At 47.9% G+C, this 22616-nt stretch overlaps 1 protein-coding gene across 1 annotated transcript in view; it reads left to right on the forward strand.

Moving 5' to 3' along the window:
- The window catches only part of LOC117356842 (akirin-2-like), a 66486-nt gene that overhangs the window by 38354 nt on the left and 5516 nt on the right, over positions 1-22616 (forward strand). The window contains exons 3-4 of the mRNA XM_033936604.1: positions 1839-1988; positions 9692-9763. Coding sequence (XP_033792495.1) covers positions 1839-1988; positions 9692-9763 — 222 coding nt within the window. The remainder of the gene's footprint in view (positions 1-1838; positions 1989-9691; positions 9764-22616) is intronic.

The following is a 22616-nucleotide window of genomic DNA, read 5'->3' on the forward strand; positions in this document are numbered from 1 at the left end:
AAATAAGATTTAACCTTGGCAGCTTCCTTGTTTAGAAAAACATCGATAAATTTGGAAAGGGGTTCCAATACTGATTGACTAGTATTAATGATGGGCCTCCCAGGCAGGTTGCAGAGGGTTTTGTGTACCTTCGGGACAAACCGAATATTGGGGGTCCTTGGATATCTCTCAATAAGAAACACACATTCTTTTTTTGTAATCATCCCCTGTTTGTAGTGATCTTCTACCCATTGTATAATGTTCTGTTGTAACCTTTCTGTGGGGTTACTCCCCAATAGCTCATAGGCCACTCGGTCTTGTAACTGTCTTCTTGCCTCTTGATCATAATCTTTCGTATCCATAATAATCGTCACCGCCCCCCCCCCCCCCCCTTAATCTGCTTTAGTTATCATAGTGTCCCTGTTATGTGCTAGATCCAACATGCCTTGATATTGTGAACATGTAATATTGGCTTTATAATCTTTGGAAGTCTCACCCTCCTCAATCATTTGCACTTCTCCCAACATCAAATGGTTTGGATGACTGGATTCATTGGTCTGGGGGGACACCATCTAGATGGAGCTTTACAAATGGACCCCCCTATCTCTTCCATGTCCAAGTCTCATCTCGGAGATCCTCAAACTCCCCTCCCTCATGATCCTCCTCGGACCCAACCGTTGGCTGGTAAAAGAAAACTTTAGTTGCAACTTCCTGATGAATTTGTAAAAAAGCAATCTTTAATCTGAAAAAAATCAGTAGGCGAGACACCACAAAACCCAAACCCAATCAAGTAGGGCTAGCTGTTGTCCCGTCGGGACGTAAGAAGAGAGATTAATCACTGAAAAGTCCTATTTCGATCGGGGTCCTGACGTTCCCTTGGACCCCTGTTATGACCCTCTGCCCCACTGTAGTTGGCGACCGCTTCCCTCTCATTTGTGTATTCCTGACACAGTCTTCCCCGTCCCCCGATGGTTTACGTGAACAAGGAGGGTGTTACTGGACTCATCACTGTATCCATCTGTATCAGCAGATGAGCTATCAAATACTACTTTCATCCTTGATCCTCCCGGTGTGGGTTCTTTTATTCCAAGAATAAACCTTATCAGTCTGATAGTCTCTCTTATCTCTCCTCAACTTCCTAATTTTTAGTTTGTTTAATGTCCTCCCGGAATTGTGTCAGGGTTTTCTGTAGTTCCTCCCATTGTTTTTTATATTCATCCTGTTCCATATGTTCTTTAAGTGTCAATTCCACCATTCCAACTTTTGTGCATAGTTCTTTTTCAGTTGCCAACGTTGTTTCCACTAATAAAATCATCAAATCTCTTGAACAATGGTTAAGTATTGCAGTCCATTTATCTTGGAAAGATTTATCTGTGGTAACCATCTTGGGTTCCTTCAAGATGCGGCATTGGAAAGATTTATCTGTGGTAACCATCTGGGTTCCTTCAAGATGCGGCATTGGAAAGATTTATCTGTGGTAACCATCTTGGGTTCCTTCAAGATGCGGCTTGAAATATGAGAGCATGTGGAACAACTTGTAATTTTGTGGAGAGGGATGTTGGATATTGTGGAGGTTGGTGAAGTATTGGAGACTTGTGTTGTATAACTCCCAACTATTAATGAAACTGAGTTAAATAGTGCCATCTTTAGTGTGATTGTAACTTAACAAGACATTTACACGGAAATTTTAAATAAAACGATGCCTCGAGAGCTAAGACTCTAACTTTTAATTTCAAAAATTCTTTCCTCCTTAATTGAGTAGCTCTAGAGACATCTGGAAAAATCCTAACCAAGTCACCACAGAATTTCATTAATCAAAAGATCTGACTTTTATAAATTCTCTATTCCATTGTTCAAAGGCACCTCACCTGCATCATCACCACCGCTGAAAAAGGAGCAACCACTATTTACCCTAAGACAAGTTGGAATGATCTTCGAACGTTTGCTTAAAGAACGTGAAGAAAAAGTTCGTGAAGAATATGAAGACATTTTGACTACAAAACTTGCAGGTATGCTATGCAAAACAGGATATAAATTAGAGTAGTAGGATATATTGATTAACTGATAACCTAATTTTGCTTTTCTAAATTGAAGGTAAGTGCATTTAAATTAATCTGACAAGTAGAATTATAAATAGGTCTGCATTTTGATTAAAATTTTTAGTTGTTATTAATCGTGTGATTAAAGGTGGGTCATAGCTAGCAATCCTTGGAGGGGGAGGCACAGAAGGGGACTGGGCAGGAGCAATTCCTCAGTCACTAGTGTATGTACTATCTCTGACTTCATCATGGTGGGGCTAACATGGTTTCACAATAGTACCATTAGAAACAAGTTATCTTTAAAAGTTATCACCAAAATAGGGAAGATAGGGCATCCTGATAGGTTGCAGACTGATTTTAAAGATTGCAAATTATCGCTGTCAACTGCTGAGCAAGTTTATGTTTTATTAACATTTGATATACCGCTTAAGCATATTACAGATCTAAGCAGTTTACAATAAACAGATAAACTAGGAAAGGAACTCCAGGAAAGCTAGAGATAAAAGAAAGGATATATATATTATCATAAGTGGCTCAGGTTAGACTCATTGGCTGGAACTATGTACTAGATGCAGTTAAATAAAGAGAAGAAAGTGTAGAAGAAAATAAAATAAAGTCTTTGAAGATGAAGTCAACCTCTGCTTAATGGAGAGACAGTGCCCAAGATCAGATGCCATCAAATACTGCCATTTGAGACAGCTATGCAAGTCCACCGAGGCAGGAGGAGTCCAAATAGTTGAAGAAAGCATTCTGAAGAAAGAAGCCAGCCCACTGGAGATCCTTCGATGGAAGGTGCAGTGAACCAACCTCACCAGAGAATAACAGCTGGAGCAGAACTCCGCACTGCAGTGCCAAGAGATCTCCTCGATTGCCACAGGGTCCTTCAGTCAAGCGGGCCGGATCCCGAGCAGAATGACTGCATCGCTTTTGGCATGCAGGACTCATGTAGTCGATGTTGCTGCCGGTGATGAAGGTGTGGGGCAGCATTCCAGCGTTGGGAACCTAGATCTCTTTCTGCCTGCCGATTCTGCCAGCCTCCCCGATTCCTGCAGACTACAGCACTGAAAATAGTCTTGGTGGAGTATCATCTGTATGAGTTGACTAAGCACCCAATTGATTTAAAACATAACTACAAACTCTTAGTGCCAGGGACTGAACATATTGTCTCCAAATATAGTTAAAGAGACATTTAGACTTAAGTTAAATGTTTATGTTTATTGAGAACTTCTATACCACTACTAATGACTGGGGAGTCAATTCAGAGCAGTTTACATGAGCTTCTGTAGAGATGTTACCATATAGAGTTACAAAGAGTTTCTGCGAGGTGTTGCAATACATGGGCTTTCAGTTCTAATAGGAGTAAGTTGTGTAATTTATTTATCCAATGTCAAAAGGATGGATACCTTCTGTATTGCTTGCAGTGGCGTACCTAGGGTATGTGGCACCCGGGGCCCATCATTTTTTGACACCCCCCCCCCCCCCCTCATGTAAAATTTTTTTATTTTTTTTTTTTTGCAATAACCATGAAATGGAATAAATGGTCAGAATAGAAACAGGCAGTGAAAATTTTCTTTTTTTTTTTTTTTTTTTTTCCAAAGTATTTTTATTGAGAATGGCAAAAGGTCCAGACAAGCAACCATGGTCTGTACAGAAACTTATACATTATCAAAAAGAACACAGAATGAGAGTAACAGCAACAACAAGCATGAACAAGCCTCTCCCAAGAGAAAATTGCCAATGAGAGGCATAGCAATACACAACAAAAGGCCAAAACTAGGGGCAAGCAAACAAAACCACCCCAGAACCCACAAGAATAATAAGCCGGACTAGACCCTCAGCCATATTTTATAATGAAAAAACCCCCCACAAGCAACAACACCCAGACCGCTCACCAGACACACCAATCCGCACAACAAGCACCCAAGAAACACCCAGCCACCACCCAGACAAAACTACCAGACACACCTACCCCACCAAGCCCAGACCCAACCCCCCCTCCCCAGAGAGTGCAAGCGCAAAGTGGACCGTGAAAAGGGCAGCTGCAGAAGTGGAAAGCCCCAGATAAGTAGGTTAGCTAAAGAAAGCCCACAGATAGAAGAAATCAGGATAACAGAAGTTCCAACAAATGCTCCCACAGAAAATTTTCTTTTATTGAACCTCATTTATGTAACCATTATTCCAAACATAACATAACATAAATTATGTCTGAATTGTCATGACATCAGAAGTACATATGGAGTAGTTGCAGGTGATGCTTGGGACAGTTCTGATTATGTTAGTTTGGTTTTATGTGTTTTTTTAATAGAAGGGTTTTTATTTCTTTTTTTAAGGTTTTGTAGTTTGTGGTCGAGGTCAATAGGTTGTAGAGTTGGGGGTCAAGTGTTGCAGCTCGAATGGCTAGGAGGTTGTCGAACAGTTTTTTTCTTTTGACGTTTTTGGTTGGAGGGTGTGTGAATGGTGCGTGAGTTCTCCTATGTCTGTTTGAAGTGGATTGAATTATTTAGCTGAAGAAATTAGTTACCCCCCCCCCATTCCACACACATTAATTCTCTTCCATTTTTGTTCCCATTATAAAAAAACACTGATAAGTTCCCAGGAAAAAAAATACATTAAAATAAGAAGTGAAAACAAAGGCCCCTACAGATGAGAACATAACATAAGAATAGCCTAACTGGGTCACACCAATGGTCCATCATGCCCAGTAGCCCATTCTCATGGTAGCCAATAGTGCTGCCCGATTCAGAGAAAAATATTTCATTCGATCCGATTCACCCTGTTGAATCGATTTTTCGATTAGATTCACTGTTAATGACACCGCTTTTTAAGTTTAAACAAAGTATAACAATAAATTTCACAACAACAATAAATTTCACAAAGTACTTAAAAAAAAAAAAATCACATTTTTCCATTAAAGCAGTTCTGGAGACATTTGCTTGAACAGTCTTTTTTCCCAGTCCATAAGCAAGCAATATGAAAAAGATTTCCTTAATTATCTACTCAAACATTTTTGCTATTTACTTTCATTGTACCTATACTATTATTCAGTAGAAAAAATGGACTTAACTGTGCAGGAAATGAATCTCCTCATACACCCACCATATAGTGCAAAAATGTGCAAAGGTCTGTTTTTTTCTTTCGATCACTACATAGCCTAATGCCACACAAGCAGCGCTGTTACAAACATATTCTGAAGGTCAATGCTAAGGTTGACAAAGTTTCCTTCCTTGGACCAGAAGGAGATACTGACAAACCACTGGAAGAGATTCTAAAACAACTACCCAGAAATAACACCCAAAGACCCACTCAGTGTGTGAACCAGTTGAGTGGAGTGGACTAACTGGGGGTGGAAATGGGCCCAGAGTTTGCTCAGCAGAATTTCCCAGACTACCTCTTCCTCTCAACACACTGACATGCTACCACCACCACCAACACTAGGAACACTTCACCGAGTATGCCAGCAATGCTTATAAACTTTATAAAACACATTATTATATTTTCTTATAAAGCATATATTTTAACTGAACTCAGCCTTGCCATTCACAAAAATAGAAAAGTTCCCTTTTCAAGCTGTCTCATGTACACTTTTCAAATCTAACATATTGTAATCACAAAACAGAAAATAAAATTATTTTTTCTACCTTTTGTTCTCTGATCAATATTCAAATCTTGTTGGTCCCAGGCTCTTGTTGTCTTGCTTGCCAGGGTCTCCTTTCTCCGTGCTAACCATCCGTCTGCCATCTCTGTTCTCCCCTTCCGTTTCCCTTCCCTCTCCCGGAGATCTGGCATCTTTCCTTTTTTTTGTCTCCATCCACAGATTCACCTTTTCTCAACTCCCCACCACCCCAGGATCCACCATCTCTCCCTTTCTGTTCCCAACTATCCTCCTATCCAGTATCTCTATCCCCCCTCCACACCATCCCCTGTTTCCAAGTTCTCTCCCTTTCTGTTCCTTCCCTCCCTAAATCCCATTATGCACCATCTCTCTCCCACTCCTCTGTTTTTAGACCCATTATTTCTAACCCCCAAAGTCTGGCATATGCATGTATCTTTGAACCCCCCCTTCCCTCTCTCCCTCTGTGTACTTTTACACCAGGACCCCCCTCCCCCGAAGGTCTGTCCCCCCTCCGAAGGGCTACACCCCACCCCTGAAGACCTGCACCCCCCGAAGGACTTTACCTCCCACCCGAAGGTCTGTCCCCCTCTGAAGGCCTAAACCCCACCCCTGAAGGACTGCACCCCCCCCCCCGAAGGCCTGCACTCCCTTGAAGGTCTGCACCCCCCCGAAGGCCTGTCCCCCCCTTGAAGGCCTGTCCCACCCCCTTGTAGGCCTGTCCCCCCTTTAAGGCCTGCCTGCCTGCCTTTCCCCCCCTTGAAGGCCTGTCTCCCCCTTGAAGGCCTGCACCCCCCTTGAAGGCCTGCACCCCCCCTTGAAGGCCTGCTCCCCCCCCTTGAAGGCCTGTCCCCCCCCCTTGAAGGCCTGTCCCCCCCCCTTGTAGGCCTGTCCCCCCCCTTGTAGGCCTGTCCCCCCCCCCTTGTAGGCCTGTCCCCCCCCTTGAAGGCCTGCCTGCCTTTCCCCCCTTGAAGGTCTGCACCCCCCCGAAGGCCTGTCCCCCCCTTGAAGGCCTGCCCCCCCCCCTTGTAGGCCTGTCCCCCCTTTAAGGCCTGCCTGCCTGCCTTTCCCCCCCTTGAAGGCCTGTCTCCCCCTTGAAGGCCTGCCCCCCCCTTGAAGGCCTGCACCCCCCCCTTGAAGGCCTGTCCCCCCCCTTGTAGGCCTGTCCCCCCCCTTGTAGGCCTGTCCCCCCCCCCTTGTAGGCCTGTCCCCCCCTTGAAGGCCTGCCTGCCTTTCCCCCCTTGAAGGCCTGCACCCCCTTGAAGGTCTGCACCCCCCCAAAGGCCTACACCCCCCCCCGAAGGTCTGCACCCCCCTGAAGGCCTGCCTGCCCCCCTTGAATGTCTGCACCCCCCCCCGAAGGCCTGTCCCCCCTTGAAGGCCTGCCTGCCTGCCTGTCACCCCCCTCCCCCTTGAAAGCCTGCTTGCCTGCCCGCCCGCCCCACCCTGAAGGCCTGATGCCCCGACCCACCCCGAAGGACCGCTCGCCCCCCTGGCCTCCCCGCACCACCTATGAACAGCCGCAGCAGGATCGCGAAGTCAGCGTCGGGTACCAGCCCTAAGGGGGTGTTCCCGGCCTTGCCGTTCAGTCCCCCGCCACCCCCGAAGGACCGCTCGCCCCCCTGGCCTCCCCGCACCACCTATGAACAGCCGCAGCAGGATCGCGAAGTCAGCGTCAGCGATCCCTGCTGCTTCCTGCGCCACGGTCCCGCCCCTCCTCTGACGTCAGAGGAGGGGCGGGATCGCGTCGTAGGAAGCAGCGCAGGGATGCTGACGCTGACTTCGCGATCCTGCTGCGGCTGTTCATAGGTGGTGCGGGGAGGCCAGGGGGGCGAGCGGTCCTTCGGGGGTGGCGGGGGACTGAACGGCAAGGCCGGGAACACCCCCTTAGGGCTGGTACCCGGGGCGGCCCGCCCCCCCCCCGCCCCCCCCCCTAGGTACGCCACTGATTGCTTGATAGACCGGTATAGTTCCTTACGGATGGGTATTATACCTCACTGCTACCAGCAGGTGGAGACTTAGATCAAACTTGTATATCAGTACAGCTTCCCCTCTACTGATCCAGTCTTCCTTAGTCTCCGGTAGCAGAGTGGTAGGCTAAGTTCGGCTCCCCTCTTAGCACTGTTGGATTTTTGTGTTTGGACTCCTGGTTCTGGATAGAGCTTGGATGGATCCTGTTTGGGGATCCGTCTGACCTTGGGGGTGTTAAACCTGGTGGGTCTCATGCTGGGTCCCTCCCTCCACCTCCCCATATTTTTGTAGAGGTGCCTCAGCAGGCGGCCTGGCCCCCTGGTTGGTCAGCCCTCCAGCTTGAGAGCCACGGAGTCTGTTCTGATTGAAAAAAAAAAAAAATCTGGAGGTGTGCCAGTCTACAGGGTTCATTTCCCTGTACAACTGCCTGTTTATTTTGTGTTTTTCTCATCTAACGGGCACTTTTTTATCTCAGCTAGGGTGTTTTCCGGCACAATGAGCAGGCCGGAGCAGTGGGGCAGCCTTGTCGGCAGTGGTGGCAACCACTCATGATATGCCTCATGAGTCGGCTTCAGATCGCGGGGAAGCCCAGGCTTCCCCTAACACCCACGGTCTGGAAGAAAGGATTCCCTTACTGCCGGTCCGGCTGGGGATTCCTTTTTTGTGTCAGTTGGTTCCTCGGCCTCAGTGTCGGGAAAGTCCCAGGCTTTTCAGATGCGGTAGGCCGCAAGAACTCAGATTTTGACGGCTTCGGTCCATTTTCAGCGGGAACCTCCTCTTTCCTCTCAGTTACCTCAGGTGACCTTCCCCCTGTTCTGGTAATTCAGGGGGGTCCCCTGCTGGGGCAGGAAGTCCCTTGGGGCCAGGGTCCTTTCCCCCTGGATTTATGTTAGCACTTTGAAAATTTTATGTGCTGGTGGCAGGAGGTTCCGTATCCATTCCGGGGAAGGGGGGGGAGGTGTTTACCCTCGACATATTCCCCGGTGTAGCCCTACTCAGTTGCGGTTTTGCCCCCCTCCTCTCTCATCCAAATGCTCACAATCTAGCTAAAGTACCTGAGAAAACAATTATTAAATAGTAAAGATATAACAATTCAAATAATAAAAAAAATAAAAAGAATAACATTAAAGTAAATCAGAAACCTCAAACACCCAAAGTAGTCCAAGCAGGACAGAATAGAAGTCCAATTGGGCTCTAATCAGTGTAAGGCAACAGCAGGATACAATGGCCGAGAAGAACCCTCGATGATAGTCTATCACTGGCCGAAGATGATCTCTAGATCCCAACCGTGGGCAAGGGCTAAGAAAGGAGGAGGCAGGCACAGCTGATCCACCGACCACAGGGGCGTAGCACACAACATTCGTGGGCTCTCCCTTGACATCCTCTCCAACAACTGACCAGCAAACTCCAGTTCCCGATCCTCCTGTTCGGGGACAGGCCAACGGCTAGGCAAATGCTGATTTATGTTTTAAAACTGGTAGATAAGCCGCCCCATGGTATTGGCTGCGGCTTACCTTACCGGTACCTTTTTAAATCATCCCCCTCTTAAATACCTACCTAGCTGGACGGCTGCCTCCTCCAATCTCGTGGCCAGCGGTGCAGGGCAGGAGCGATCTTTTCGATCTCTAGCCTGTCCCTCGCCGCTTCCTGAATGGCTGCCGTCAGTTCTCAGGTCACAGTGTAGAAATCTGCCTGGCACTAATTCTAATTCCCAACTGTTGGAGTTGCCATTGTATCCCTCTCCTACCCATCCATAATCGGGACCCAGACCATAAGTCTGCTCTGTTTGTCTGTATTTGGGACACAGACTAGAAATCTGTCCAGTGCTGGCCTTCCATTATAATGTTCTCGCCTAGATGTTGAGCCATGCTTGTGGAGGGAATAGAAATGCAGAACCCACCCCGCCCCCCACCCCCAGTGTTTTGAAAATAAAGCTGATCATAATTAGGACATATTTTTGCCAAAGAGGTATCTTTTTTCCTTTATCTCTGAAGATAAAATAGTTCTGTCTGCACAGGGGGAAACAAGCTTTTAATGAATTAAGTTATGTAGCGAATGACTGTTTTGTCATTAATATTTCATTTCTCCATAGAACAATACGATACGTTTGTGAAGTTCACACACGATCAGATTATGCGACGATATGGAGAACAGCCTGCTAGTTGTAAGTATTTAAATTACTATAAGTACTTGCATGAATAAGAATTAGTGTGTTTAAAAACTATATTCACACCCCCTTGAAACTTTTGCCATTTCTTAGGGATCCTTTTACTAAGGCGCGCTACGCGCCAAAAACTAACACCAGCTCAATAGAGGCGTTAGCGTCTAGCGCGCGTGCTAAAACCGCTAGCGCAGCTTAGTAAAAGGAGCACAATAGCATTGCCCCCTCCCCCCCCCGTTTCTAAATCTGCTATTTGCCATCTTATTCTGGAACATATTCCATTATTGAACCAAGTTGTTAAAAGATTTGGGTTACATTTTCTAGATAACTCTTTCTTTTATTTAATATTTTGAACAGTAGATCAAAACCAGACAAACTGCAGATAGAAAACTTTTTTCCCAACAGCATAGATGGATGAAAATGGCCCAACTTCAAAACACAATTGACAAAGAAAGTAATCCAGTCAAGCATTTCTTAGTGGTGGGGAGGAGAGTTTCATTTTACAAAAATGACTGACGGATATCAAATTTACAGTGAGGATGTTGATATAATAATGGTTTAAGTGTTCCTCAGTGACAGGCCCAAATGTAGACCAGATTTTGGCTACCAGAATACTGACTAATTCGAGGGATGGTGACATCTCTCTCCAGTGTTGAAACAGCTACACTGGTTGCCTGTTATGTTTAGTTTTGAATACAAAATTTTCACAGTTATACATCATGTGAAATATGGAGAAGCACCATGGTATTTAATACAAGTTCTAAGTATTTGCCGGCATATAAGACGCTCTTTTTTCCCCTCAAAATAAACTTAAAATAAGGGGTGCATCTTGTACACAGACTAGTGTTTAAGCCTGTTACCCTAACGGGTGCTAGAGTAGATGTCTGTATGTCTGTTTTTGGGTTGGGTTTTTTTTTGTCTCTCTCTCTCCCTGGACGCTGTCTGTCTGTCATTCTTTGTGTCTGTGCGTCTTTCTTTCTGTCTGTCTCCCTGGCCCCCCTGCTTGCCAAAGCAGCCCCCTTTCCCTCTCCCCCTGTTGTCCAATGCCTGCCTGCTTCGTGGCCCCCTTTCCTGCCTGCTCCATAGCCCTTCTTTTTTCGCTTCCTCTCCCTCCATCCATCCATGGTTGCTGCCGCCGCTCCTGTTCCTGTTCAAAGCAGCCTGCTTAGGTTCGCGGCCGGCTGTAGCGAACCTCGCAGGCCGCTCTCCATATGGTAGCATGTTCCCTCTGATGTGATCGCGTTGGCGGGAACGTGCTCCATGTGGAGAGCAGCCTGCGAGGTTCGCTACAACCGGCCACGAACCTCAGCAGGCCACTTCAAACAGGTGCGGCAGCGGTTGGTGTGGGAGAGGGGAGTCGTGGACATGTTCCCTTCCGGACACTGCCGTTGCCAGCGCTGCTCCGCACCGCCTTCATCTTGCCCTCTGGTGCGCCAAGCTGGCACATGCGCTTAAGCCGCCAGCTTCGGACGGACACAGCACTTGTCAGCTACCCACAGCCTCTTAAGTGCGCATGTGCACTTAAGAAGATTATTATTATAGATAATCTAAATTATGAAATCTGAACCATGTCCGTCCTACCTCTTCTGCTGCCGGAATCCCTGTTGGTCCAGAGGTGCAGCGGGCAGGAGCGAGCTTTCTGTGCTCCTGCCCGGCTGCTAACCCGGTGGGTCGCTAACTTGGCCCTCCTGCTCGGCACTGAGCGGCTTCTTGACTGCACCTCTGGACCACCAGGGATTCCAGCAGCAGAAGAGGTAGGACAGATGGATGGACAGGGCAGGGAGGAGGGGACAGGATGGAAAGCCGGGAAGGGAGTTTTGAGCAGGACCTGGCAGAGAGGGGGCTGGGTGCAGAACCTGCCAGGGGAGGGGGCACTGTACCAGCACATAAGTATTTTTTTTCTTAAAAACTGGTTTTTAAAAGGAGGTGCGTCTTATACACCGGCAAATAAGATATTTAATAAATCATTCCATGCACTCACAATCAATAATGATGTTATCGTTTAAGCATACACAAGATGTACACTATATAAAAAAAAAAAAAATTTAAACCCATGGATGGCAACAATTTCTTTGGCTGGTCCTCGGTTATGGAATGCTCTGATGGTTCATTTATGCTATGTCAAGATCTGAAGTCTTTCAAAAAAAATCTCTGAAAACGCATTTATTTGTTAGAGCATTCTTTTAGACTAAACTACTAGAGGATGTTTAGTTTTAGTTTTCTGCTAAGTCTGTTTGATTATTTGTAAAGATGTGCTATTGTTTCATTCTGGAGTTGTGTATGTGATTATCCCAGGATAAGCAGGCAGCATATTATCAACATGTGAGTGACGTCATCTACAGAGCCCCCTAGCAGACGTTTTCACAAGCAGACTTGCTTGAAGACCTTCAAGCTTGCGATTGGCCCGCGCATGCGCGCGAGCCCCTCCCGCCCGACCTAGGGCATGCGTCTCCTCAGCGTGGCCTCAGTTCTATGTTTTCCGTGGAGCCAGAAGCACTGCTCCCTTGCTTCGCGCGATCTCATTGTCCCTCTTGCACTGCAGCTTTTTTATTTTCTTTCAGTTAAGTCGCTGTGCTCGCATCTTTATTTTCTTTATATTTTTCACGTTCGAATATTTTGACAGGGTTCCCCGGTCTTCGTCTGGCCGCCTGGCCTCGCGCGGTCATCTCTTCTCTTATGTCCCGGCCTCGTTCTGGGTTTAAAAACTGCACTTGATGCAACCGGGTTATCTCTATTACCGACCCTCATCGCTGGTGTGTAGAGTGCCTGGGTGCGGAGCACCGCGCTGAATCATGCCCTTGTTGCACGACTTTGCAACCGCGGGCTCTTCGTCGAAGGGTGGACAAGATTCTCCAGCTTTTTGGCCCCATGGATCCTGCGGAACAGGCCACGAGCTTGGCCTCGATGCCCTTGTTGGGTGTCCCGGTCTCGGCTCCTCCTGTTACTCCGGCTTCGGGTAAGTCTCCTCTTGCCTCCTCAGGTGTGCCGACAAAGAAGCCTACCTCTGAGTCTCATGTAAGCGCCGCCTCATCGGCGTCTTTGAGACATCATTCTAAGCATGCCTCCTCACGTAGGGAATACTCTTCCTCGAGGTTGCCCCTGAAGGAGTGCACTGCTGCACCTACGAGCCAACAGCCCTTGGTCTCTGTGCCTATGTTCGAGCTTTCCTTGGTGGTGAGCTAACTTGTCCCAACCTTGACGCCTCTGACCTCGGTCTCGACCCAGCCTCGGTCTGACCAGCCTGAGCGTCCTTCTCTCGGGGCCATGCCCGCAAGACTCGTCGAGTTCCCTCGAGCGACTCTTTCTCTCCCGACTCCCTGGTGACTTTTCGTGAGTCCAGGACGGTGCTTGCTTCTCGCCCACTACTTTGTCGAGGCTTGGCCTTCATTAAAAGCTCCGGTCTTCTCCGCCCCTTCGAGGCAGATCTCCGACCGCGAAACCTTCCAGGCACACGCTTATCCTAGAGTTGAAATCCAGTGTGCATTCCCCATCGAGGCAGATGCCTGTCTCTAAGGGATCTTCTTCGAAACTGGTGGAGGACTTTTCCTTTGCCCCGTCTTCTCTGAGGCTCAAACAGTTGATTCCTCGGACTCCAGGGTCCTCCCCGGTCCATCTTGCACGGGGCCGTTCCTCCACACACCCCTCCCCCCACCCCGCCCGACACTTTAGTTGAGCCTCTTCCATCTCCCATTCGCAGGATTCCGTGGCCCCGGCTCACTATTCGAGGGAAATCTCTCCCTCCTTCTCATCTGCCCTCAGATCTCGCTCGGGGTCTCCTCCAGAGGATGAGTCTTCTTCTCGACACTCCTCCTTTACTCATTTCATCTCTGCCATGGGTAGGGCCTTGAATCTGGACCTCCAGTCTGAGTCCCGTTATACCCAGGAATTTCTGGCGGAAATGGGAGTTGATCTTCAGTCCCGTGAGGCGCCTTGCTTGCCATTGCACCAGGTTCTCCAGTAAACATTTCTTCGGAACCTGGAGACCCCCTATGCGGTCACGGCCATTCCCTCCAAGATGGAATCTCGCTACCGGACCATCCCGGTTAAGGGGTTTGAGAGTTCTCAGCTCTCTCACCAGTCTTTGGTGGTTGAATCTTCCTTGAAGAAGTCCAACCCCTCAAAGGTTTACGCTGCCGTCCCTCCGGGAAGGGAGGACCGTACAATGGACAAATTTGGTCACTGTCTTTATCAAAATTTGACGATGGCGAACCGTGTCCCCTCAACTATAACTTTATCTTCATGTCCTACCTCCAGTTCTGTGTGGAAGCCCTCCACTCGTTCCAGGAGGATGTCCTGGAATCTTGGTGGCAAGAGTTTCATCTCCTTGAGGAGACCCTCTCCCAACTCCGCCTCTATATGTTTCAAGTGGCCTATGATGCCTTTGAATTGTCCTCGAGGGTCACGACATTTGTGATTGCCATGCGTCGCCTTGCTTGGCTCCGGATTGTCGACATGGATCCGAATCTCCAGGATCGTTTGGCCAATCTCCCTTGTGTGGGTAGTGAGCTGTTTGATGATTCCGTCGAGGAGGCCACTAAGCGCCTCTTGGAGCACAAACGGTCCTTTGCGTCTCTGGTGAGACTTAAGCCAAAGACCCCTCCGGCTCAGCAATACAAAATTCCTCTCCGGAGGTACCCGCAGAAATCTACTCCTGCGTTTTCTCGGCCTCCTTCGAAGCAGCCGCAATAACAGCAGCAAGCTAAGGCCCAGCCTTCAGCTCCGGCGAAGCCTGGACCGTCTTTTTGACAATTCCAGTCTGAGCCTTCGGGTTTCCTTCCTCCTGGAGCCCTCCCCCCTCCCCATTGGGGGTCGTCTACATCATTTCTACACCCTGTGGGTAAGTCTTACCACCAACAGTTGGGTGCTTTCCATCATCCGGGAAGGGTACTCCTTTCACTTCAGTCAAGTGCCCCCGGACCTTTCTCCAAGAAAGTTTCCTTCTGCCCAGTCTCAGCTGCCTCTCCTGCAGGAAGCTCAGGCCCTTCTTCGCCTTTGGGCGGTGGAAGAGGTTCCTCCGGACCAGTGGAATTCCGGATTTTACTCCCGGTACTTCCTGGTACCCAGGAAGATGGGGGATCTGCGTCCGATCCTGGACCTCCGTGCTCTGAACAAATTTCTGGTCAAGAAATGTTTCCGGATGCTCACCCTTCCCACCTTGTATCCCCTCTTAGACAAGGGGGACTGGCTGTGCTCACTGGACCTCAAGGAGGCGTACACGCACATTCCGATACACCCGGCCTCTCGCCAGTATCTGAGATTCCAGGTGGGGGATCTCCACCTCCAATATCTTGTCCTTCCCTTCAGCCTAGCGGCCTCTCCGAGGGTTTTCACGAAATGTCTCGTTGTGGTAGCTGCGGCCCTGCGTCTCCGAGGCCTGCAAGTGTTTCCCTACCTCGACAACTGGTTGATCAAGGCCTTGCGCCACGAAGTTCTGCGAGCAACGAATCATACAATCTCGCTCCTGCAGAGTCTTGGCTTTGAGGTGACCTTTCCCAAGTCCCACCTCTGTCCGTCCCAGTCTCTGGAATTCATCGGAGCGGTCCTGGACACGGTTTGTCTCCGCTTCTTCTTGCCTCGGCCTCATTGAGAGGCCCTTGTTAGCTTATGCTGGAAGGTGACCCATCTGTCCTCGGCCCTGGCTCGGCTCTTCATGGTCCTCCTTGGTCACATGGCCTCTTCGGTTCACGTGACTCCTTTTGCCAGACTTCACCTCCGTATTCCCCAATGGACTCTTGTGTTTCAGTGGAACCAGGATCGAGACCCGGTCTCTCGACTCATTGTCGTGACTCCTTTGTTGAAGAAGTCTCTCTGGTGGTGAATGCTCTCTTCCAATCTTTCTAGAGGTTTTCTGTTTCATGCCCCCCTTCCACATAAGGTCTTCACGGCGGACTCGTCGACCTATGCTTGATGGGCTCATCTGGACGGTCTTCGCACTCAGGGTCTTTGGTCCAGGGCCGACCGTCTTTGTCACATCAATCTGCTGGAGTTTCGAGCGATTTTTCTCGCCCTGAAGGCTTTTTGTCATCTGCTTCGCGACCGAGTGGTGCTGATCCGCATGGACAACCAGGTCGCTATGTATTATATCAACAAACAAGGCGGCACAGGGTCCCTGTCCCTGTGCTAGGAGGCGATGCGGCTCTGGGATTGGGCCATCCGCTGCAACATATTCCTTTGAGCAGTCTGCATTCAGGGCCAGCACAATTGTCTGGCGGACTGGTTGAGTCGTCTTCTGCAGCCTCACGAGTGGTCCATCCATTTGTTGACCCTGCGTCAGGTGTTTGCTCGTTGGGGGACTCCGGACGTCGATCTGTTCGCTTCCCCCCTCAATCACAAGTTGCCCCGCTTCTGCTCCAGGGTTTACACCCTTCTCAGGCTCGAGGCGGATGCTTTTCTGCTGGATTGGATAAACCTGTTTCTGTATGCGTTCCCTCCATTCCCTCTGATTCTGAAGACTCATCAGGCTCAAGTCCACGAGTGCCACCATGATTCTGATAGCTCCTCGGTGGCCCCGACAACTGTGGTTCTCCCTTCTGTTGTAACTCAGTTCCAGGGAGCCTCTTCTTCTGCCTGTTTTTCCTTCTCTGCTTACGCAGAGTCGAGGTTCTCTACTTCATCCCAACCTTCAGTCTCTGCACTTGACGGCTTGGTTCCTCGAGACTTAATGCTCTCGTTCCAGTTCTCACAGCCTGTGCTGGACGTCCTGGAGGCATCTCGGAAGGAGTCCACTCGCCAATGTTACCATCAGAAGTGGACCCGCTTTTCTTCCTGGTGTGCTTCTCGACAGCAGGAGCCGCTGTCCGCCTCCTTATCTGCTATCCTGGACTATCTGTTGCACTTGTCTGGCGCTGGACTCAAGTCCTCTTCGGTTCGTGTCCACCTTAGTGCCATTGCTGCTTTTCATCAACCGATTGACGGGAAGCCTATCTCTGTTCATCCTGTGGTTTCCCACTTCATGAAAGGCCTTTTCCACATTCACCCGCCCCTTAAACCTCCTCTGGTTGTTTGGGATCTTAATGTGGTTCTTGCTCACTTGATGAAACCCCTGTTCGAGCCGCTAGTGCAGGCTCACTTGAAGGTTGTGTTTCTTATTGCTCTCACTTCTGCCCGACGGGTAGTGAGCTTCAAGCCTTGGTAGCGGACCCGCCTTTCATTGTCTTCCATCATGATAAGGTGTTTCTACGTACCCATCCTAAGTTCTTGCCTAAGGCTGTTTCTGAGTTTCACATCAACCAATCCATTGTTCTTCCTGTGTTTTTTCCGAAGCCCCATTCTCACCCTGGAGAAGTGGCTCTGCATTCTCTTGACTGTAAGCATGCGCTGGCCTTCTACTTGAAGCGCACCGCTCCTCATCGTTCTGCTCCTCAGCTCTTTGTCTCCGATCCTAATCGCTTGGGTCGTTCTGTTTCTAAGCGGACCATTTCTAACTGGTTGGCCGCTTGTATTTCTTTCTGTTACACTCAGGCTGGTCTCTCCCTGCCGGGTCGAGTCACAGGCCACAAGGTCCGAGCGATGGCGGCGTCTGTTGCTTTCCTCCGCTCTACTCCACTTGAGGAAATCTGTAAAGCTGCCACTTGGTCCTCTGTTCATACGTTTACCTCGCACTACTGTCTGGATACTTTCTCCAGGCATGACGGCCATTTTGGCCAGTCCATATTGCAAAATCTGTTCTCCTAAATTGCCAACTCTCCCTCCATCCCATTCTGGTTAGCTTAGAGGTCTCCCACATGTAGAGAATATGCTGCCTGCTTGTCCTGGGATAAAGCACAGTTACTTACCGTAACAGGTGTTATCCAGGGACAGCAGGCAGATATTCTCGCAACCCACCCACCTCCCAGTGGTTGGCTTCTTTGCTAGCTATCTGAACTGAGGCCACACTAAGGAGACGCATGCCCTAGGTCGGGCGGAAGGGGCATGCGCGGGCCAATCGCAAGCTTGAATGTCTTCAAGCAAGTCTGCTTGCAAATACGTCCGCTAGGGGTCTCCATAGATGACGTCACCCACATGTTGAGAATATCTGCCTGCTGTCCCTGGATAACACCTGTTACGGTAAGTAACAGTGCTTTATTGTAATCCGCTTGGGTTATAAGTGGAACAGAAAATTTTTAAATAAATAAAAATATTAAATTAACCTTTTCTATAAAATAGGTGCCAAGTTCCTATGCATTAATGGCTGCTTAAATTGTATTGATGGTTCAGAAACAGTTAATGAGTTCAAAAAAAATTTTAAAGGCAGAATAACACTGTCTGGTCTGGGTTTACAATACCAAAATTAGATTAATCTTTGTGAATCAACCTTGTAGATATGAGGCCAATACTTAGCCAAAATCTCAATGTTCAAATTTAGCAGTGAGAATGTAGGAATGTTTTCCCCCCCTAAAATTGTATACAACTCTATATTGGAGAGGGTTTTTTTCTGTTATTGATAATGAATATGATTGTTGGGCAGACTGGATGTACCATGCGTGTCTTTATCTGCCGTTAATTACTAATTTACACAATATTGGAGGGTGACTAATGTTACACCGATTTTTAAAAAGAGTTCTGGGGTGATCTGAGAAATTACAGACCTGGGAAAAATAGTTGAAACTATAATTAAAAAAAATAAAATTACAGAACATGTAGACAAACATGGTTTAATGGGACAGAATCATCAGCATGGGTTCAGCCAAGGGAGGTCTTGCTTCATTTTTTTTGAATGTGTGAATAAACCCGTGGATATTAAAAAAGGTGGGTAAATCAAAAACTGTATGAAAATAGCAATGAAAATTAACAAAAAAAAGTAAAGATGGAATGAGTGTGGTGCAGTGGTTAAAGCTACAATCTCAGCACCCTGAGGTTGTAGGTTCAAACCCACGCTGCTTCTTGTGACCCTGGGCAAGTCACTTAATCCCCCCATAGCCCAGGCACATTAGATAGATTGTGAGCCTGCTGGGACAGGGAAAAATGCTTGAGCACCTGAATAAATTCATGGGAACCGTTCTGAGCTCCCCTAGGAGAACAGTATAGAAAATGGAATGAATGAATGAATAAATAAATAAAGGTGAGCTGGTTGTTATATATCTAGACTTCAGAAAGCTTTTGACAAAGTTATTCATTAGAGGTTGCAGCAAAAATTGAGTCATGGGATAGGAGGCAATGTTCAGACTGAAGATTTTTCGAAGTACAGAAGCCTGAAGCCAGGCTACCTTTGTCTGGCGGCAATGGAAACTGTTGCTATTCTGGAAGAAGAATAAGATTGAAGGTGAGTTCTTCTGACTTATTTAAATAAGGCAGCAATGAATGGAAAGACTGTCATTGCAGAAACTAAGGCCTGGTAAAGGGAGTGCTAGAAATGCAGAACTTGAAACTGATGAGCTGCGATTCTGGAAGTTAGCACTTGGAAAAACTTTACAGCCTATGGTGATTCTTGGCAGGGAGATACTGAGAGCAAGATTTGGAATGCTTGGTCTTGTTCATAATCCCCTTTAATACCTCCAAGATATAAGGGAGCAGTAGCTTTTCAAATGCTGATGCTGGATATACTTGGTATTTATTTTAAAAAATTTATATCCCGCTTATCAACTAAGCGGGTAACAGTTGATACATACATTACATTGCAAATTAATGCATTATTGAATAAAAAGCTCAATAAAAATTGTCAGCTTATCTTCAAATATTTTTATTTTATTTATTTTAAAAATTTCTATATCGTTTTAAGCTAAAACAGTTTACAAAAATGTTACATACATAAAATTTTATAACAAATAAAACAGATGAACACAAATAATAAAATCTTTCAGGAAAATCAGCGAACGGGGAAAATCACTACTTATAGAAACTTTTAAATAGTTTTCTAAATGTGCTCCAATCACTACATTTCTGTATTTGCCCAATGAAGGATTTCCACAATCTTACCCCTGCACAACAAAAGGTCATTATGTTGGTTTCCACATATTTTGGATTAACATTTGCTTTCAGAGTGCAATGAACTAGTCATCTTGTTCTTTAAAAATTCAGGGATCATACCGTATAAGAATTGATGACAAATCATCACTGCTTTATACTGAATTCTAAATGCAACTGGCAGCCAGTGTAACTGTCGAAGATAAGGTGTAATATGTTGATATCTCGATGTTCCCGTTATCAATCTGACCGCTGCATTTTGTACCACTTGCAATGCCCTGCTCTAGTACCACTTGCAATGCCCTGCTCTATTAGCTCCTAATCAATCATAGTAGTCCCTAGTATCTACTGTATTTTTCGCTCCATAAGACACACCTGATCATAAGATGCACCCACCTCTAGAGGAGGAAAATCCAAGAAAAAAAAAAATTCTGAACCAAATGGTGTGCCCTGTACCCTGTCCCCCCTCTGGTGGTCTAGTGGTAGGCTGGGACAGGGTAAAGGGCACATCTAGTGCTGCTCGAATCACAATTTGAATCGATTCACCGATTCAAATCAGGTGAACCTATTCAAATAGATTCAGTTTTTAAAAAAATCGGCCTCCCGATTCAATGACCGCCACCCCCCTTACCTTCCTAAAGCAGGAGCGGCAGCACTGCCTCTTGCTGGCTGTCCGCTGCCGCTCCTGCTTGAGGGGGGAGGGTCAGTCAGAAAGGCCTGCATCTTCCCCCAGCTTCCCCGCTCTTACCTTAAGGCTAATACGGTCAGCTCTGACGGGCAGGATCGCTGCAGAGAGAACGTGCCGCTGAGGACAATGGGCAGCTGCAGGGATCACTGTAGCACCAGGAATCCTGCAGGCTGGTGTATTAGCTGCTTAAAGTAAGTGCGGGGAAGCTGGGGGAACATACAGGCTTGCGGGGAGAGCAGGCCTTCGCGTCAGGGAGGTTGAGGAAGAGTGCCTTCGCGGCGGGGGAGCAGGCCTTCGGCAGGGAAGAGGAGGAAGAGTGCCTTCACAGCAGGGGGGGAGGGCAGGCCTTTGCAGGGGGAGCAGGCCTTCGTGGCGGGAAGGAGGAGGAAGAGTGCCTTCATGGCAGGAGGCAGGCCTGTGCAGAGGGAGGAGGAGGAAGAGTGCCTTCGCGGCAGGAGGCACGCCTGTGCAGAGGTAGGAGGAGGATGGAGTAAGAGAGGGGAGGGGATATGCCAGACCTGAGGTGAAGTGAATGGAAGAGAGAGACCAAAAAGAGGGAGAGGAAAGCAGAGGAGAGGTGCTGGACTAATGGAGAGAGGGAGAGAGAAATGCAAGACCACAAGGGGAAGGGTACAAGAGGGACAAGATACTGTTCCAAAGTAGGTGGGCAGGGTGCAGGATGGCAGGAGAGATAGTAGGAGAAAGCCTGTACCTATGGAAGGGGATACAGAAGGTAAGAGGTAAGGAAGAGAGAAAGAAGAAGCTGGATAAGGGGAGAGAAAAGATGCTGGGCATGGAGGGAACATAGGAACAGGGACACAAGGGGGACAGTACTGGAGATGAGAATAGGGACAGGACACAGAAGAGAGATGCTGGATGAAAGGGTAGTTGAGAAAAGGAGAGGTGGTGGATGGTGGGAGTCCATTGCTGCAACTGCGGAGGGATGGAGATGAACCAAAGGAAAGATGCCAGACCTCCGGGGGAGGAAAGGGAAACAGAAGGTGAGGACAGAGATGGAAGCTGGATGGTTAGCATGGAGAAAGAAGGAGAGCCTAATCAGAAGACAACCAGACCAACATGGGACCAGCATGATTTGAAAAATGACCAGACAACAAAAGGTAGGAAAAATAATTTTATTTTCTGTTTTGTGATTACAATATGTCAGATTTGAAATGTGTATCCTTCCAGAGCTGGTGTTAGACCGCGAACGTGAGCTAGGATTTAACAGAGAGGAAAAGTATTTTTTGTTTGTTTATTTTGTTTACACCACAGGACCAGTGTGGGTAGGAGAGGGCAAAGGTGGTGAAGAGGCTATAATATCCACCAGGATGTTAGGGAAAAAACCACCCAATTGGGCAGGAAAATCGAATCAAAAAATCGATTCAATAGGCTGAATCGAATCGAAATTTTTCCCCTGAATCGGGCAGCACTAGTGGGTACGTCTAATGGTAGGCAGCCCCAAGCCAGCCCTCCAGCCCCGCTCCAGGCCAGCCAACTAGCCCCAGGCCAACCAGCCAGCCCTAAGCAAGCCCCTCGTACCTTTTAAAATTGTGCCACCATCATTTCCAGCTGGCTTTGCTCCCTCCCTGCCTGTCGTGGCAGCCTTCACTCTTCTGGGCTCCTCATTTCCCGTCCAGCGATGAACAAATCAGCAGTGTGGCCGTTGGGAGCAAGCTTTATACTCTCCTGCTCGGCCCCTCGCTGCTTTCCGATTGGCTGCCGTAAGTTCTCGTGAGTCCCACGAGAACTTACGGCAGCCATTCCTAAAGCAGCGTGGGGCTGAGCGGGAGAGCGTAAAGCTTGCTCCTGACGGCTGCGCTGCTGATTTGTTTCGCCGCTGGCCGGAAAATGAGCTGGCTGAAAGCTGGACCATCAGGTAAAAAACGGGGAATGGCAACCGAAGATGGACCGGGGGGGAGTTTAAAAAAAAAAGGGTGGTGCAACGGGCGGTTGGATTTAAAAAGGAGGTTCAGTGGTAGTGGGCGGGTTTAGAAAGGTGGTGCAGCGGGTGGGTGGGTTTAAAAAGGAGGTAAGTTTGGCGGAAGTGGGCGGGTGGGTTTAGAAAGCTGGTGCGGAGGGTGGCTTTTACAATGGTATGGGGGAGGGTAACAAAATTTGTACCTTTGCTTCATAAGATGCATCAAGATTTCTACCCACTTTTGGGTGGGAAAAAAGTGCATCTTATGGAGCGAAAAATATGGTAATCAATCAAGGAAGGAAAAATCTCACAAAAAGAGGTCTTTAGCAGTTTCTTAAAAGATTTGACATCTGTGCAAACTCTTAGGC

The sequence above is a fragment of the Geotrypetes seraphini genome, chromosome 3 (assembly GCF_902459505.1).
Source record: "Geotrypetes seraphini chromosome 3, aGeoSer1.1, whole genome shotgun sequence".
NCBI lineage: Eukaryota > Metazoa > Chordata > Amphibia > Gymnophiona > Dermophiidae > Geotrypetes > Geotrypetes seraphini.